This window comes from Danio aesculapii, chromosome 7 (assembly GCF_903798145.1).
Source record: "Danio aesculapii chromosome 7, fDanAes4.1, whole genome shotgun sequence".
In the NCBI taxonomy this organism is placed as follows: Eukaryota; Metazoa; Chordata; class Actinopteri; order Cypriniformes; family Danionidae; genus Danio; species Danio aesculapii.
In genome coordinates this window covers 32840784-32857033 of record NC_079441.1, presented here as the reverse complement: position 1 = coordinate 32857033, position 16250 = coordinate 32840784, and the positions used below count along the sequence as shown (strand labels likewise).

At 38.4% G+C, this 16250-nt stretch overlaps 1 protein-coding gene across 1 annotated transcript; it reads left to right on the top strand.

The window, feature by feature from the left end:
* The first annotated feature begins 2797 nt into the window (after positions 1–2797).
* On the top strand, positions 2798–13813 carry smad6a (SMAD family member 6a). Its single transcript, XM_056461688.1, has 4 exons — positions 2798–4131; positions 5181–5237; positions 5322–5399; positions 12364–13813. The coding sequence occupies exons 1-4, from the start codon at positions 3438–3440 to the stop codon at positions 12903–12905; spliced, it is 1371 nt and encodes a 456-aa protein (XP_056317663.1). The 5' UTR covers positions 2798–3437; the 3' UTR covers positions 12906–13813.
* Positions 13814–16250: the final 2437 nt, after the last annotated feature.

The following is a 16250-nucleotide window of genomic DNA, read 5'->3' as shown; positions in this document are numbered from 1 at the left end:
AATTGGTTTTACACTTCATATTTTCAGATTTTTCATAGAATATGTATTAATTCCGGTACTTTTATTCAATTCAATTCAATTCACCTTTATTTGTATAGCGCTTATACAATGTAGATTGTGTCAAAGCAGCTTCACATAAAAGGTCACAGTAAATAGGAACAGTGTAGTTAAGTTTGTAGTGTTTAAGTTCAGTGTGGTTTAATAATCACTACTGAGAGTCCAAATATTGAAGAGCAAATCCAACGATGCGCAGCTCTACAGATCCCGAACCATGCAAGCCAGTGGCGACAGCGGAGAGGGAAAAAAAACTTCACTAATTGGCGAAAGTGAAGAAAAAAAACCTTGAGAGAAACCAGGCTCAGTTGGGCACGACCATTTTAATTTCTCCCCTGGCCAAACGTCTTGTGCAGAGCTGCAGTCTCAGCGGCGGAGGCTGGAAGCTGGCCTTAGCGAAGACTCGTCTGTCCCTGGAGCGTCACAGGAATCAGTCTCATGTTCTTCACTTCTCCATGACCACCACAGTAGCTGCTCAGGATACGGCTTGGTCCAGGATATGGAAACCTTGGGATCATCTCGTCGTTGGTCTTGGATCGAATCAGTGACTCTGCATAGTCTGAGGGCCTCGGGAAGAGTATCCCCAGGTGGAAATGGAGAATAAAGAGAATAATTAGCGTAGCTGCTGCTCATAGTGTATAGCAAACAAGATACAGAAACCTGTGTGGGAACCCGCTTAGTGGTGTTTTACCATAAACTGACACATCAACCATTTGGTAAAGGCTGAAATTTTAGAAATTATGGGATGTGTTGGGGAAAAATGCATTGAGTGTGTTAACTAGCGACATTAGGAATGTGCAATCCAAACATTTTTTTCTTGGTGGGGTAGTTAAAGGGTTCAATTGATTTGGAAATATTTTCTTCAACTCCGTTAAACTCAGCAGATCTCTGCTTGCATTTGTCATACTTGTGTACTGAACAAACTCTGACTTTGTTTGTCTCCAGATCATTTCGTCAGTATTCATGGCATTAGCGCCATCCAGTTTGGGCCTTAAGGAATGGCCTTAAGGGGATGTAAGTGTCCTCCTTTTTGTCTCCCTCTGTCGCGCCTCTTTCCCTAGGGTCCATTAGGAATAAGGGGCTTGTTGACATGCTATTCCTGTTGGGTCTTGCTAGACCCCATCAACAGGACCATGTCTGTCCGGACGGGATGGACTGGGTTATTTTGGGTGGTGGTTTGGTGCTGGTCTTTCTGTCTCTGCTCCAGACTTCTGCTGATAGATTATCTAAGAGACTTAATGGGAGTAGCGGCAATTATTAGCCTGACGCCAGGCTACAGCAGTTATCATCCGCTCTGATAAGTGAAAGGAGAAAGCCCAAGGATTCTGCCACTGAAGTGGGAGTGTAAGAACACTAAACAGCCAATGCTTGATGTTGACAGTTTGTAACGGTTCACATAACAGTGGCAAGATTTTCACTAGTCTCAATTGCTTATTATGTGTGCTACATCATTTACAAACGTAGAACTGAGAATTAAGATCATGGCATATTAAAAAATATCATTTCTTGTTATAACACTTGGCCAAACTTTTGATTTTAAAGCTGGATTAGTGCAGGATTACTAATAATTTACAGATTTCTGCAAAAACATTGTGGGTGTGGAAATTCAAAAACATTGCACTGCTTTTTCTATTTTCCAAGCACTTAAATGTGCCATTAAAACATGTTTTCTTACATTTTTATTCATGTGACAAATGTTATATTGAACTTTCTGTTCATCAAATTATCCTGAAAAGTATAATAAAGCAGAGCATGGGTTTTTCCTAATCAGAGCTAATATTAATGATTTACCACCAATAATTGATAATAATATTGCTGCAAATCAGTCTTTTAGAATGATTTTAAGAATTATATGACACTGAAGGCTAGAGTAATGATACTAAAATTTCAGCTTTAAATCACAGGAATAAATTACATCTTGTAAAACATTAATATAAATCAGTTATTTTAAATTGATTCACTTGCAATTGAATTACATATTAAATATAGCTAAATAGACACAACTCAAAAGAAACCCATTAGCAGCAATTGAAAGCCGATAATTTTGTTACAAAAAGTAGCTTTACAAAGAATATGCAATTTATGTCTTACAATATGTATATAATAATTATATTTATTATATATTACATAATATTACACACACACACACACACACACACACACACACACATATATATATATATATATATATATATATATATATATATATATATATATATATATATATATATATATATATATATAAAAAATTCATATTTGATCTATCTATCTATAGGTTTTTCATTATTCTGATTGTCAATTGAAATAGTTAATGTGACAATAATAACAGTTATTAATATATTAAAAAGTAATAAACACAATTGTTAATAATAATGCTAATTATAATAATGATAATAATGAATACTGACTTTAAAAAACTCCCTATGATACTGTTCATTATCATGATGATAATGAGGATAACAATAATAAGGACTTAAAATCCCTTTTTGGCTTACTGGTGATTGTGAAATTTGTAATTATGGTAATATGTTTTACAGGCACAATAGAAGTAATCTCAGCAAAAACCTTTTGCTGTGTAACAGTGCGTTTGATGCATAATCACAATCATCGCAGCGGTAACATTTTGGTGTAGTGTCGCTGGCACAGCACGCACACACAGAGGTACATGTTGCTCCTTTAAGAGTTCGGAAACTTGATACCGTGTTTGCGCAACAATCAGCGCGGCTCGCAGCCGCCAAAGTGTCTAGACGAGCACATGATGGGAATCAACCAATGGCTCCACTGCTCTCCTCAGGGGCCCCGTGTGTGTGTATCTGAAGAAGAAAGAGAGTGAAACGGCGAAAGAAACCATCGAAGAATCCTATTACTCTCACCCGAAACACGGAACGAAAACTTAAGACATCATATGTCCGTCTATCCGCCTGGAACGACCACTTTGCCGTCGCAACGTAAGCATTTTCATACGCCAGCAGCGCGCGGAACGTGAACGGGGATTATAGTGAGCTCCATTCATGTGCTCGGCGTCATTAACCCGCTGCAGAAGGTTTACTTGAAAACGGGGATCTGTTGCGGACGCTATCGACGATTTTTCTGCATACCGTGCATTTCGAGGAGAGTAAAGTTTCACATGTTTACTGGGCATGTTTACAGACTGGATGCACCGCTCCTCACGTAGTGCACTAGCATTATTACATCAAGCCCTTTGCTACTGTGTTGATATATTGTAGCAGTGGAGTCTAATGTTGGGCTTTGCGCAGGCTTTGCTCGGCTGTGCATGTGATCACAGATCATTGATGTCGGACAGCGAGCGCACGAGCGTTTGGAGTCTCCGCGGTTCTGACCAAACATAGGGAAAAACGGATGCAAACTGTTTAAACTGTCGTATGTTCAGGACGAGACGCACGGGTCTGGTTCGGCGACTCTGGAGAAGCCGTTTGGTCACCGCAGGTAAAGAGGGGGGCGATGGAGGTCCGGATGACTGGAGTGACAGCAACCCAGAGAAGATCCCCAGAACGGAATACGCACCGGGAAACAACGCAGGCTCGTGCGGCAGACGCGTAGTGGAGCGCGGGGAACCGGGGGTCCTTATTGAACACGATGGACCCCTCAACGAGGGGAGCGAGGGCAGGACGGTGACATGCTGTTTGTTTAAAGACCTCCCTAGAGGCAAAAACAGACTCACTTGCCGTGTGGAACATAGGAACCACAACAACTATAGCAGTTTGAGTGGCAGGGAACGGAAAACTGGTGCCGTGACCGAGCAAGAACTCAAGAAGTGCACTTATGCCTTTCTCAAAAAGTTGAAAGAGAAGTCTCTGGATGTTTTACTGGAAGTTGTTGAGTCCCAAGGTGGGATGCCGAGTGGATGTGTTCTGGTATCGCAGACTGAGGTGCGAATCGGAGGTCATCTGGTGTCTCCACAGTACCTGCTGTGTCGACTTTTCCGCTGGCCAGACCTACGGTTATCTTCTCTCCTCAAACCACTCTGTCATTGTCAGAGCTTCAGGGCAGAGGACAGCCAGACCCTCTGCTGTAACCCCCATCATTACAGCCGCCTCTGTGGACCAGTAAAGGATGGTACGCAAACCCTCTGAATGGCTTTTGTCAAGGCTTGAATGATTTTCTTGCATAGCTATGAATTAGAAGTGTCAACACATCTAGACAAATAGCTGTTTTTGTATGCTTATCTTAATTTTCCAGTCTATAGTCTGAAGGCTGGTTTTTGCGATGCTTTGAGCACTTAAAAAAAGTTTACCCAGTCTTAAAAAAACATTTAAGACCGGCAAACCATCTTAGGCCTGTGTAAATGTTTTCTGTATCATCAAATCAGGCTAAACACAGTGTGACGTCCTTTTTATAATACTTTTTTTTTTTACTTGAAGCATGGGTGAATGATAGGGAGGGAAGTTGGAAAGTGATACTCCTGTTCAGGAAGTGGAATTCCCAACTAGAATCCCTCTGGGATTCTCAATTTCTCTGTTCCCTCCCTGTTCACAAAGCACTACCCTAACAGTGTGTATATATGGACGGTTGCAGGCTTGGAATTGTTTAAATAATTGTCTTGCAAGAGGGTCAAGACAGAATTCTCTGAAAAAAATGTAACATTCAAATTTTTGCCACAACCATACACCAAAAAAGATAAAATGTGGTACAACTTGTACAGTAGTCCTACATGGGCACACACAATGTCATTATGCTTATCAATCGATTAACAGTGATATCATGTTAATATTAACATGATTAATATTTATAAAACAAACTCTAAATGTTTTCCTTGAAGTTTTAATCCACTGCATCAGCAGAAAGTGTAGTGTTTCCACCCTCAGCAATGATGAGACTCAACAGAACAGGTCACTTTTAATTGGATTCCATGCATTCTTGGCACTTGATGACACATCCATTGTCTTTTTGATGGATGCGCTTCTTCACCTGTAATTTCCATACCAGCTGGGAATACTGGTTTGCTGAAACATTCTGATTTGCTTTTAAAACGCTGGAGAAACTCTTCCAAATGTTGATGCGATTTTAGAAATGTAGTTTTTGATCTTGAATGGTCTGAAATGTGTTTGTTCTTAGAGGGACACTCAATTGAAGGAAAACTTTAACTCTCTTCTCCCTATTTTCAGATACACCACCGCCTCCTTATTCTCATCTCTCCCCCTTACCAGAACACAAGCCACTGAGTAAGTAGTTTAAGTTAGTATTTCTTGAAGGAGTTCTCAATGTTTAGCAGGAGTGAAATGATTGACTTTTTTGTCTCTTTGCAGATTCTTCCCTCCCAATGCTGCCTTACATAGAAACCGAAGCCACTCGATCCGCTGGCGGCCTGTCCCAGGACTATTCAGGTTGGTGTGCAAGTCTTTGTCAATTATGGCATTTAAAATGAGAAAATCCAAATAACTGCTCCTATTGTCTGGTTGATCTTGAATATAGCGTACAATTATACTACAGTTCAGAAGTTTGTTACTGTCCTGTTAGACTGTTGCAATTGATTTCTGTTTCAAATGAATAAACCTAAGCTTTCTTTTGCAATTTGCTGTGTTCAGAGCTGCTAAACAGGATGACCTGTCACATTTATTTGTTATGACCGGTCAGCTAAGCTATGCTCTCATACAAACCTCCAAATTAAAGTCTCTGTGCATAATTTCCATGTTAACGTAAGACTACGTTGCCTAAGTGCAGAGATTTCTGTGAACTCTATCCTGTTTTCTCAAGTATAATCATGTAGCCATATGATTTATAGTTGTCTTTATGTAATCAAATCTGGGTTTGGAGATATTCCTAATGTTATGAATACTTTTCCGTCTAAAGTTTCATTAGGATAAATGCTGACTTCTCACTGTGGATATACTATCTAGATGTGCTGTATGCAAAAAGCCAAAACTTCTCAGACGTCATCCATCAACTTTCAGCACTGAGTCAAAATTAGATTATGGTCAACAATGGGCAGTTTTGTCAGGACTGTGACGGGGGACTCAGGGCCTCCTGAGCTCTGATCTGTTGTGTGCTGATTGCTACAGAGCATATAGAACTCTGAAGACATGGAGAAAGATCCTCTTTTGGTGTGTCGCATACAATCTTTCCTCCATTATTTTCATGTTGTTGCTTCCTGCTGAGTTTTGCAATGCAAGCCCTGGCACAGCCAGCCAGTCGCATTTTAAAATAAGGTTTAAATTACAGGCCTCGCTGTGGCTTCCCCTCTTCCTGACAGAGCGCAGGCCAACACGCAATTTAACTAATGAAATCCTGCCTGTCTCTGCATAGATTCTTTACAGATGTTGACAAAGAACGACTCTATCAATTGTTGGAAAATGATTTGCCCCTGTTTTTAAGAGACATGCATTTTTTTTAGATCTGGTTACATTTCTGGCTGATTTATTGTAATTGCGTTTTGTGTGTTTGTCTGCATCTTTTTCTCAGCATCCCCTCAGTATTGTGACATGGAGAAATCATTTTGCTTTCTCATCCTGACAAAAGCTGTTAGCTTCATCTTAGATAGGGATCAATATGCAGTCAGTTCTCTTACCGCAGATTCATTATCCTGAAGAATGAGCACCAAAAATGACTTGCAAAATAAAGATACTTCTATAGATATGCTCCACAATTTAAGGATTTGTTCATGGCAAGGACTGCCATGTATTATATAGCATAAATGGAAAAGTGAAAATGAAAATTCTGTCATCATTTACTCGCCCACGTCATTCCAGACCTTTATTATAGTCTCTTTTTTCTTGAGAACACAAAGCACGGTTATTTAAAGAGAGTTTTTCGGTCTGCAATTAAAGTATACGTTATCCAAGATGAAATCATACACCATTGACTTTCACCGTATGTTAGAACTGTTTTATTTTGTGTTCTACAAAAGACAATAATGAACTGGGTAGATAACGTATAAAGTAAGATAAAGTATGCTCTTTTACAAATAATAAACCCTTTTCACAAGCCTGTCATGACACGTTTAACAGTCATCAGCATCTTGAATTCTTTTTTAATAGTACTGCTTTTAACAGTACTTTTAGTTTTTTAATATTTCGATTTTTTTCAAACGTATGAACATTTACATGTATTTATGTATGTAGTATATCATCTTTGCTTCAAATTACAAAAAATGAATTACCACTTGTTCAAGGCATTTCTAATGCAGCGACTATAGGACAGGGCAGTAAATTTGACGTTATTCTCTCCTCTGGCTGCTGTCATCAGCCTCACACATTTTTTTTTCTTTTTTTTAAAAGTCTTTATAACATCATAGTGGAGTTTTAATTTATTATTTGAGCATATAAGATTGTAAAAAAAAATAGTTGTATTCTCCCATTCACTGCCCTCAAAGTTTTATAACTATGATGACTTCCGCTACTGAGAAACCAGGAAATGTGAAAAGGGTCTGTCAGGGGTGTCCAAACTACAGGGGTGTCCAAACTGCTATCTGCGGCCCGCAATCTGTTTTGTGGCGGCCCTCAAGGCTTTTTCTAAATATCAATAGAATCTGGCCCGCTATACAAAAAGGAACGTAATTCAATAAATAACCACCGGGTGTCGCTATGACATGCCTTCAATTAGGCAGCAGTTCCTGTTATGAAGTAAAACGAACCGAACAAACTGAAGGAAACATAATTGATAATCACGTTTTGGCGAGCCATGACGCAACCAAGTAAAAGGAAAATCAACAGTGAGTGCAGGAAATTTCAGTCACGTTGGGGCAAAGAATATTTCTTCACAGAGGTCAGCGGGATATATGTCTGTTTAATTTGGCATGGATCAGTTGCAGTAATTAAGAAATATAATATTAAATTACATTATTAAACAAAACATCAGGCCTTTAGCAAAACGTAAAACAATTAGCAGCTGCCCTATCAGCTCAACAACAACAGTTTTTTCGTGCTAATAAAGTGCAAGAAAATTCTACGCTGGCTAGTTATGAGGTAGCTCAGCTAATCGCAAAGCACAGGAAACCCTTCACTGAAGGAGAATTTATAAAGGAGTGTCTGATGAGTGTTGCAACTGTAATTTTAAAGATTTTAAAAACAGAAGTCTTTCTAGAAACACAGTTGGACGACAAATTAAAATAATTCCATAATAATACACACACACACACACACACACACATATATATATATATATATATATATATATATATATATATATATATATATATATATATATATATATATATATATATATATATATATATATACATACATATGCATGACTGTGTGATGTATGTAAAATCTGGCCCGGGACAAGGTTTATTTTTTTGCATCTGGCCCTCGGCCCAAAAAGTTTGGACCCTGATCTATGTGAACAACATTTTAATCAACATAATCTTGATTACTACAAAGAGTACTTTTGGATGACATTTCGACTATGTTTAACCTAACTTTAAATGCACTGAATTTGTGAGAATTCAAATGATAAACAGCATGACAAACAGTACAATTATTTACAAGGGCACTTTTAAAAGAGAAAAAACCATGGAGAATCAAATTATGAATCATTTACTGCTTTAATTGATCATATATCAGTAATTATCAATAATTTGCAATTGTAATGTATAAAAGTAATCACATTTTAAATCTCAAAGTGATAAATTTTAAAAACACATTTCATAATCCAGATTACGTGTAATCAGTAACTTCCCAGAACTGCATGCAGGTTTTAAAACACACAATACTGATGAAATGATTACAGAATCTCCATTTTTGAAGGAACTATTCCTTTAAGAGTTTTAGCATACTGCGTTAGATGCTTAGACTGATAGGTGTTGGTTTATATTTGGAGCTGAACATGTAGACTCCACTACTGTTCTTGAGTCATGAAAATACGGGAAGTGTTCTGAAGTTCTCTGGCACTACTCGTCGTGGCATTTCCATTATCACCCTTCTCTCTGCTTCTCCACCACACACTGGCTCCGTGGAACGGTCTAATATGTGGAGGGAGATCTAATGTTTGGCACAGCAGGACAGACAAGACTCCATCCTCTCCTCCCCCCGTCATTTTGTGGTGTTGGTTTAGGCTAGGCACACAAGCACCAAGAATGCTTTTTCGGAGACACTAACAACTGTGCATATGAGGAAAAAGTTCCTGAAACACAATAGCATCGCTTACAGAATTAAACCAGGCAGCAAATTTAGTGATTTGCAAGCCTTAGCGTGAGATTAAACGAGGTAAAATATGAAAATGTCAACACTAATGTGGCAATATGAAAGGCAGATTTAATGTTCGGAGTCTTTTCGGGCGACTTTGATTGATCTTGTGCATTGATTTCCCTTTCCAAAACCCAAAAAGAAAAGGAATTTATGCAAATCTCCAAGAAAATATGAAATTCCTCTCGCTGCCTTTTCCATTTTGATTTATCTAGTGCATTGTTTCCCCATTCCTAAATCCGGAAAGAAAACAAATGTATGCAAATCTCAAAGAAAACACCATTTCCCTCTTGCTGCCCACCTCATTCTTTTTCTTAAACATCATTTTTGTAAGCACATACCAAGTCAGCGAGTGGAGAATGGGAGATAATGATTGTGTATTTCCGCACCCCTCCTTCAAGCCAAGCTGCTTCATTAACAGTGTGTCCTCTGCTGTCTGTTTGGGCCAGAGAGGGTTGAGACTGAGCAGAATGGGGGCACAGGCCCAGGGCTTTAGATCTTCTCCCTCAATAGAGCCTGTGAAGCAAAATAATGCCATCAGTCTGTGTTTGAGTTAATCAGACTGGATAGGCTGGCGGCTGGGGGGTCAGGGGGTCGCGAGCCTGCACTGAGTGGTCAGAGAGCTGAATGCTGGCCCTCGGAGGGGGAGACGGGGCCCCAGTAGGCCCCGCGCGGGACAGAAGAGAGAGAGGAATGCTGAGGTAGGAGCGGGGGGTGTTGGAGGCAGAGATGACAGATTTGGGCCTGTTAGTGGGGGTCGCTGCTTCTTCAGTTTCCAGTTTGCTCCTGATAGGATTGTAGATTCGGGGAGTGAATGTGCTCTGTGGAACATCAGAGAGAACGAGACGGAGCTGATGTGAGAGTGGTCAAAACATTGACATTACTTGTCATGACAGCGCAGTTACTTTAGTGGAGCGCTAATGCTGAGGAACACTCCACTGGGACACTTGTGGCTTTCAGAAGCTCAAAGAAGTCTGTTATTGTTTTAGAATAAATTAATAATAATTATTTGTTTATTCATTTTTATCAGTAAATAAGTAGAAAATGTAAACATCCATGATTATTGCAACACACATTGCTATCCAGCATTATTATTATAATTTTTTTAATACTTTATTTATAAGGATTTTTTTATACATTTGCACAAAACAGAAAAAACAAACAGTCAACAACAACAAAACAAAATATACAAACAAATATCCCCAACACTACTTTCCCTTTTGTGGCTTTAACAGAAGATATACATAGCTAACAGTCTGCAAACATAAAGCCCTCAAGCGTTACACAAATGCACAGCAAGTGTACATATAGGGTGCATACACAACTTCATTACAGTAATGACAAACAGATAAATAAATAAATAAAAAAATTAAAAAAGGAAAATGCAAAACGTTATACGATACACATAAAAAGCAAACAATTCAGTGTGTAGTAAAAGGAAGATTCTGTATACCTCTATCCAGCATTATTATTGTAGTTTACATTGTTTACATTCCTTTACTGATCGCTGTCAGATAAATAAAATACTTATTCAGTAAAATGTTTATTTAATAAGGACAATTCATATTAATGGAGAACAGTTTACATAAAAGGACAAAAAGTAAATATAATAATGCCAGATTAAAGAAACATTGCTAAAAATATTACCATAAAGCTTTAAAGTAATAATAACAAAATAACCATTATTTATTTAGTCATTTTATTTTCGGCTTAGTACCTTTATTAATCAGGGGTCGCCACAGTGGAATGAACCGCCAACTTATCCAGCATATGTTTTACGCAGCGGATGCCCTTCCAGCCGCAACCCAACACTGGGAAACACACATACACTCTTGCATTCACACACATACTCTACGGTCATTTTAGTTTATTCAATTCACCTATTCCACATGTCTTTGGACTTGTGGGGGAAACCGGAGCACCCAGAGGAAACCCACGTGAACATGGGGAGAACATGCAAACTCCACACAGAAATGCCAACTGACCCAGCCGGTGCTTAAACCTGCGTCCTTCTTGCTGTGCGAACATGCTACTCACTGTGCCACCGTGACGCCCATAGCGATTATTTAATATTATTATTTTATTGCTATTATGATTATTATCATCATTATTTTAGTTGTTTTTTATTAATCAGCCTAAACCTTAGCACCCCCTCCAAAAAAAAAAAAAACTAAGAAAAAAATTTTAAACAAATAAAATAATAATAAACTTCTTTCTTTTTATGTGCCACGTTTAAAAGTAGCATCTCAAGGCACTTTACAGACATAAAATGTGCAGCAGTAGAAGACACAAGGATGAATGCAACAATAACAATAATTAAAAACACATCAAATAATAATAATAGATCTAAAAATCATATAAAAGTCAAATAAAAGCTACTCTAAAAAGTAAGTTTTAAGAGATGATTTAAAAATACTCAGGGATTCTGCATTGTGAATATCAGAGGGTAAAGAGTTCCACAATTTAGGTGCCAATGAAGAGAATGCCCGGTCTCCCATAGCTGCGTTGACTGAGCAGTTAAAAGACCAGCATCAGACGAGCGTAAAGCACATCTAGGAGTGTATAGAATTAAAAGCTCAGATAAATATTATGGTGCTAGACCATGCAAGCCCAAAACAATCTTTGCTGTAAATTATTATATTCCATTCATTCATTTTCTTTTCGGCTTAGTCCCTTTATTAATCAGGGGTCGCTACAGCGGAATGAACCGGCAACTTATCTAGCATATGTTTTACACAGCGGATAACCTTCCAGCCACAACCCAACACTGGGAAACACCCATATAGTCTTGCATTCACACATACACTACGGAATTAGCTTATTCAATTCACCCAATAGCGCATGTGTTTGGACTGTGGGGGAAACCGGAGCACCCTGAGGAAACCCACGCCAACACGGGGAGAACATGCAAACTTCACACAGATAAGCCAACTGACCCAGCCAGGGCTTTAACCAGCAACCTTTTTGATGTGAGGTGATCGTGCTAGCATGACCTGACGCCCCTAAACTATTATAGTATTAAGAAAATTAAAATAAGTATGATATTTTTTTTACTAAAGATGCATCATTTTTAAATAATATTCTGCTTTACGGTTTTTATTTTATTTTGGTGTGTGTTCTCTATTTTAAGTTTTCGATTAACATGTAATTTCCCCCTCTCTTTCAGATGCCAGTATGTCTCCCTCCTCGCTGGCGCAGAATCACTGGTGTAATGTGGCATACTGGGAGCTTCGCACCCGCGTGGGCCGCCTGTACCCAGTTCACGACGCCTCTCTCAGCATCTTCTACGACCTACCTCAGGGTACAGGCCTATGTTTGGGCCTGCTGCCCCTTTCTCAGCGCTCCACTTCCGTCCAGCGCACCCGCGGCAAGATCGGCCAAGGCATCCTCCTCAGCAAAGAGCCCGATGGAGTTTGGGCCTACAACCGCAGTGAGCACCCTATATTTGTCAATTCGCCCACTCTGGAGCATCACCCCTACCTGAGTCTGACGGTGAGGAGAGTAATGCCAGGCTACTCCATAAAGGTTTTTGACTATGAGAAGTCGTGCCAAATGCAACCGGTCAGTCATTCGCTGCACCCGGAAGGGCCGTACGATCCGAACAGTGTGAGGATCAGTTTTGCCAAGGGTTGGGGACCGTGCTATTCCAGACAGTTCATCACATCGTGTCCATGCTGGCTGGAGATTTTACTCAACAACCACAGATAACCAATCCACCTTTTTTCTACACCACAATGATGCTTTGCGTCAATTATGGGAGTCACTTCCTTTAAATTAAATGTTTTTAAAACTGGGAACAATTTTTGAGGCGGCGTTATTCTCTTTATGGTTCATTAATCAAATATTTAGGAAAACAAATTCTAAGTAGACCATGAAGAACCCCGAAATCCCTTTTCACAGCAATATTATGGGTGTCTATTGAATATTACTTTACGGTAGTGAATTCTAAGAGAAAGTAATCTAGAGCAGTGTTTCCCAACCCTGTTCCTGGAGGCACACCAACAGTTCATGTTTTGGATGTCTCCCTCATCTGACCCAATAACTTCAGGTTTTGGAGTCTATTCTAATGTTCTGATGAGTTGTTTCAGGTGTGTTTGATTAGGGAGAGAATGAAAATGTGTACTGTTAGTGTGCCTTCAGGAACAGGGTTGGGAAACTCTGATCTAGAGGATCAAAACAGTGGGCTTTGACAGATATGCTTGTGTTAAAATAATTTAAATAAAAGCATAGTTTTCTCATCACATATATAAAATAAATAAAGCACAAACCCAGACATACCTCTCCCCCAGTTTTAACCATGAATATGGATCATTTGTAGTGCAGCCAAAATTCCTTTGAAAATCCACAAAGCCGGAAGTGCAACCCATAATTTGAAACACAGTCGTCACGTGTGGAAAAAGGTGGATAAACAACAAACAAACACAAACTCAATACGAACTCTCAGAGACCCGCAGCCACCATCCCAAATGTAATCTATCTAAATTTAATATAAAGTTTTATATAAACGTATTATATGGAATACTTGTAAATATTGAGTCATTTTTACAGCATAATTATTTATGTATGGTGCAATGTCTTCATGGATGGACAGGAAATAAAAAAGAAAAAAAGAAATGCGCTTTTGATTTGTGTGTGCTAAAATGTGCCATTTTTAAGTGCCATCTGCCAATTCGATCACACAGTTGATGCAATACAAGCAAGCAGGTGAAAAACTCTCATTTAATTTCGTCCTATGAAAGTAAGCTTTATCAGGTCAGAGCTAACGGTCATGAATTTATCACTGGCTCTTTTGTCTTTGGTGACAGAAATTAGACTTTTGGCTGGCTTTTCCTGAGTAAAACTACTCAAATGTTATCGCATATCAAAAATTCCAGCGTGAAATATGAGTCAAGGCTGTTATGATCTGGAGATCTTTTGTAAATTTCCAGTTAGCTCAAGCAAAACATATTTTCCAGTAAAACAGGGCATGTAGTGTTATTCATAGTATCTGAAAAAGCTCTGCAGAATGAAATGGTTTTGTGGGCTTATTAGGCGTGTCAAGATTAGGCATGTCAAAAGTATCCGATTCAATTACCAAGTTGGTACTGAATTTTTAAAAAGTACATTACCAGTTTTTCCTGCTTGCATTTTTGAGCACTGCTAAGTGGATTCTTGAACTGCTGACTGGCCATTGTATACATGCACTCTACAGATATGACTGTGATTGGCTACAATGATCATCGCTCTTCACTAAAGGGCTTACACAATTACACTATAATGATCAAATCTTACTCACTCATATCTGTTCATAGACAGATCCTTTGAGAGACATGGCTTTCAAAAAAATCCAGTGTCAACAGTGCTCAAATGTTTGTGGGAAATGGACGTTTTTAAAATGAGTGCACTGATTGGTTCTTAAATCAGCAGTACTTTTGATATTCATAGTCATGTTAATGACTTTTGTGCTGAAGATTTTCAATTTAAAGGAATAGTTCATCCCAAAATTACATTTTTTGCCATCATTTGCTCATCATTGACTTGCTCCAAACCAGTTAGATTTTTTTTTCTTTTGTTCTGTTGAATACAAAAGAAGATATTTTGAAAAATGTAAAAGCTTTGACATCCATAGTAGGAAAAACTAAAACCGTGAAAGCCAATGGTTACTGGTTTACAACATTGTTCAAAATATCTTCTTTTGTGTTAAAAAAAATCAAACTGGTTTTGAACAAGTCAAGGGTGAGTAAATGATGACATGTATTTCTTTGGGTGAACTCTCCCTTCAATTCTGTTTTGTTATTGTAACTTACAGATGAAGGATCCCAGCTGGCCTCACATCAATAATCATTGCTAGTCCAATCAGATAACATTGCTAGACCAGATGAATTCTAGCCTCCAATAAAAAAGCCCATTCATTGTCATCCCTATATTCATTTTGAAGAAAGCCCCCATTCACCCCATCTCCCTGTTTCCTCATTTACCAGGGGAGCTCTTGAGACCTACCTGATCTCGGAATCCCTGTCATGCTACATGCAGGCGGGAGCCCTGGGCTCAAGGGTTCTCTCCTGGGACAGCATGCCAAATCTGCAAAGTATATCAAACAACAGCTAAGTGTGAACTGTTGAAATTAAACCAATGTTTGTTTACAAAATTATATTCATAAAATAGGCCAATATGATGCAACTGATAAAATAGTATATACCATTTTTCTTTATTAGGATGGCCAAATGTGATAATAATTGTTAGAATTGTCCTTATTGACTTATTGCTTTGAAAATGAATTAATAGTAATAGATGATATAATATTAACAGGAATATGATTAGTCCTATTTCGATGGCAAAATGTTAAATTTGAACTTCGCTGTGATTATTGTTGTTGTCTTTAATAATTGTCAGACTGAAAAACCATAATCGGGTGATTTATTGATAATCACAACAGGCCTACTTGTTTTAAAGTACAAAGTCACCTTAACTTCACATAATAAGCCAGATAATAAAAAAGCAGGGCAAATTAGAGTGTGTAATCCCATAAAAGCATAGATGGGAGTGTAAAGTTCTGCAAGTGATCTTCTCACAACGCTCAAATTACGAAACACAGATGCAGCAGCTCTTTTATATATATAATGAAAAACACAATCTACCAAAAGAAGTGCAAATTAGTTTGCAAGCCGATGAAACAACATCACAGCCACAAGGGATAAGACATGCTTTTCTGACCAATCTCTTAAGTTAAATTGTGTTTCTGACACCTCTCTACATATTTTTTTTGTTTGCAATGACAACCTATGCACAAAAGGTCAAACATTCAGTTATGACGCCTCTTCAAGAAATAGTTCACTCAATAATGAAAAGCCTGATATCATTTGATTGTTTAAAAAACTAGTTTTAAAATATCTCAAAAAAGATGGAAAACCATTTACTAAACAAATTCCAGCATATGTATCAAACGTGATTTTGATCGGATCATCTTTAAAAAAAAATGAGCATGATGGGATTGCATTAATGGACAAACCAGCAGGCCGACCACATTATACATTTTTAGTCATTCTGAAATCCCTCAGCCAAAGTCCATCATCA

Coding starts and splice junctions, on each gene's coding strand:
- smad6a (XM_056461688.1), top strand. CDS start 3,438: ATGTTCAGGACGAGACGCACGGGTCTGGTTCGGCGACTCTGGAGAAGC. Junction 4,132..5,180: donor CTGTGGACCAGTAAAGGATG/GTACGCAAACCC, acceptor CCCTATTTTCAG/ATACACCACCGCCTCCTTAT. Junction 5,400..12,363: donor CCTGTCCCAGGACTATTCAG/GTTGGTGTGCAA, acceptor CCTCTCTTTCAG/ATGCCAGTATGTCTCCCTCC.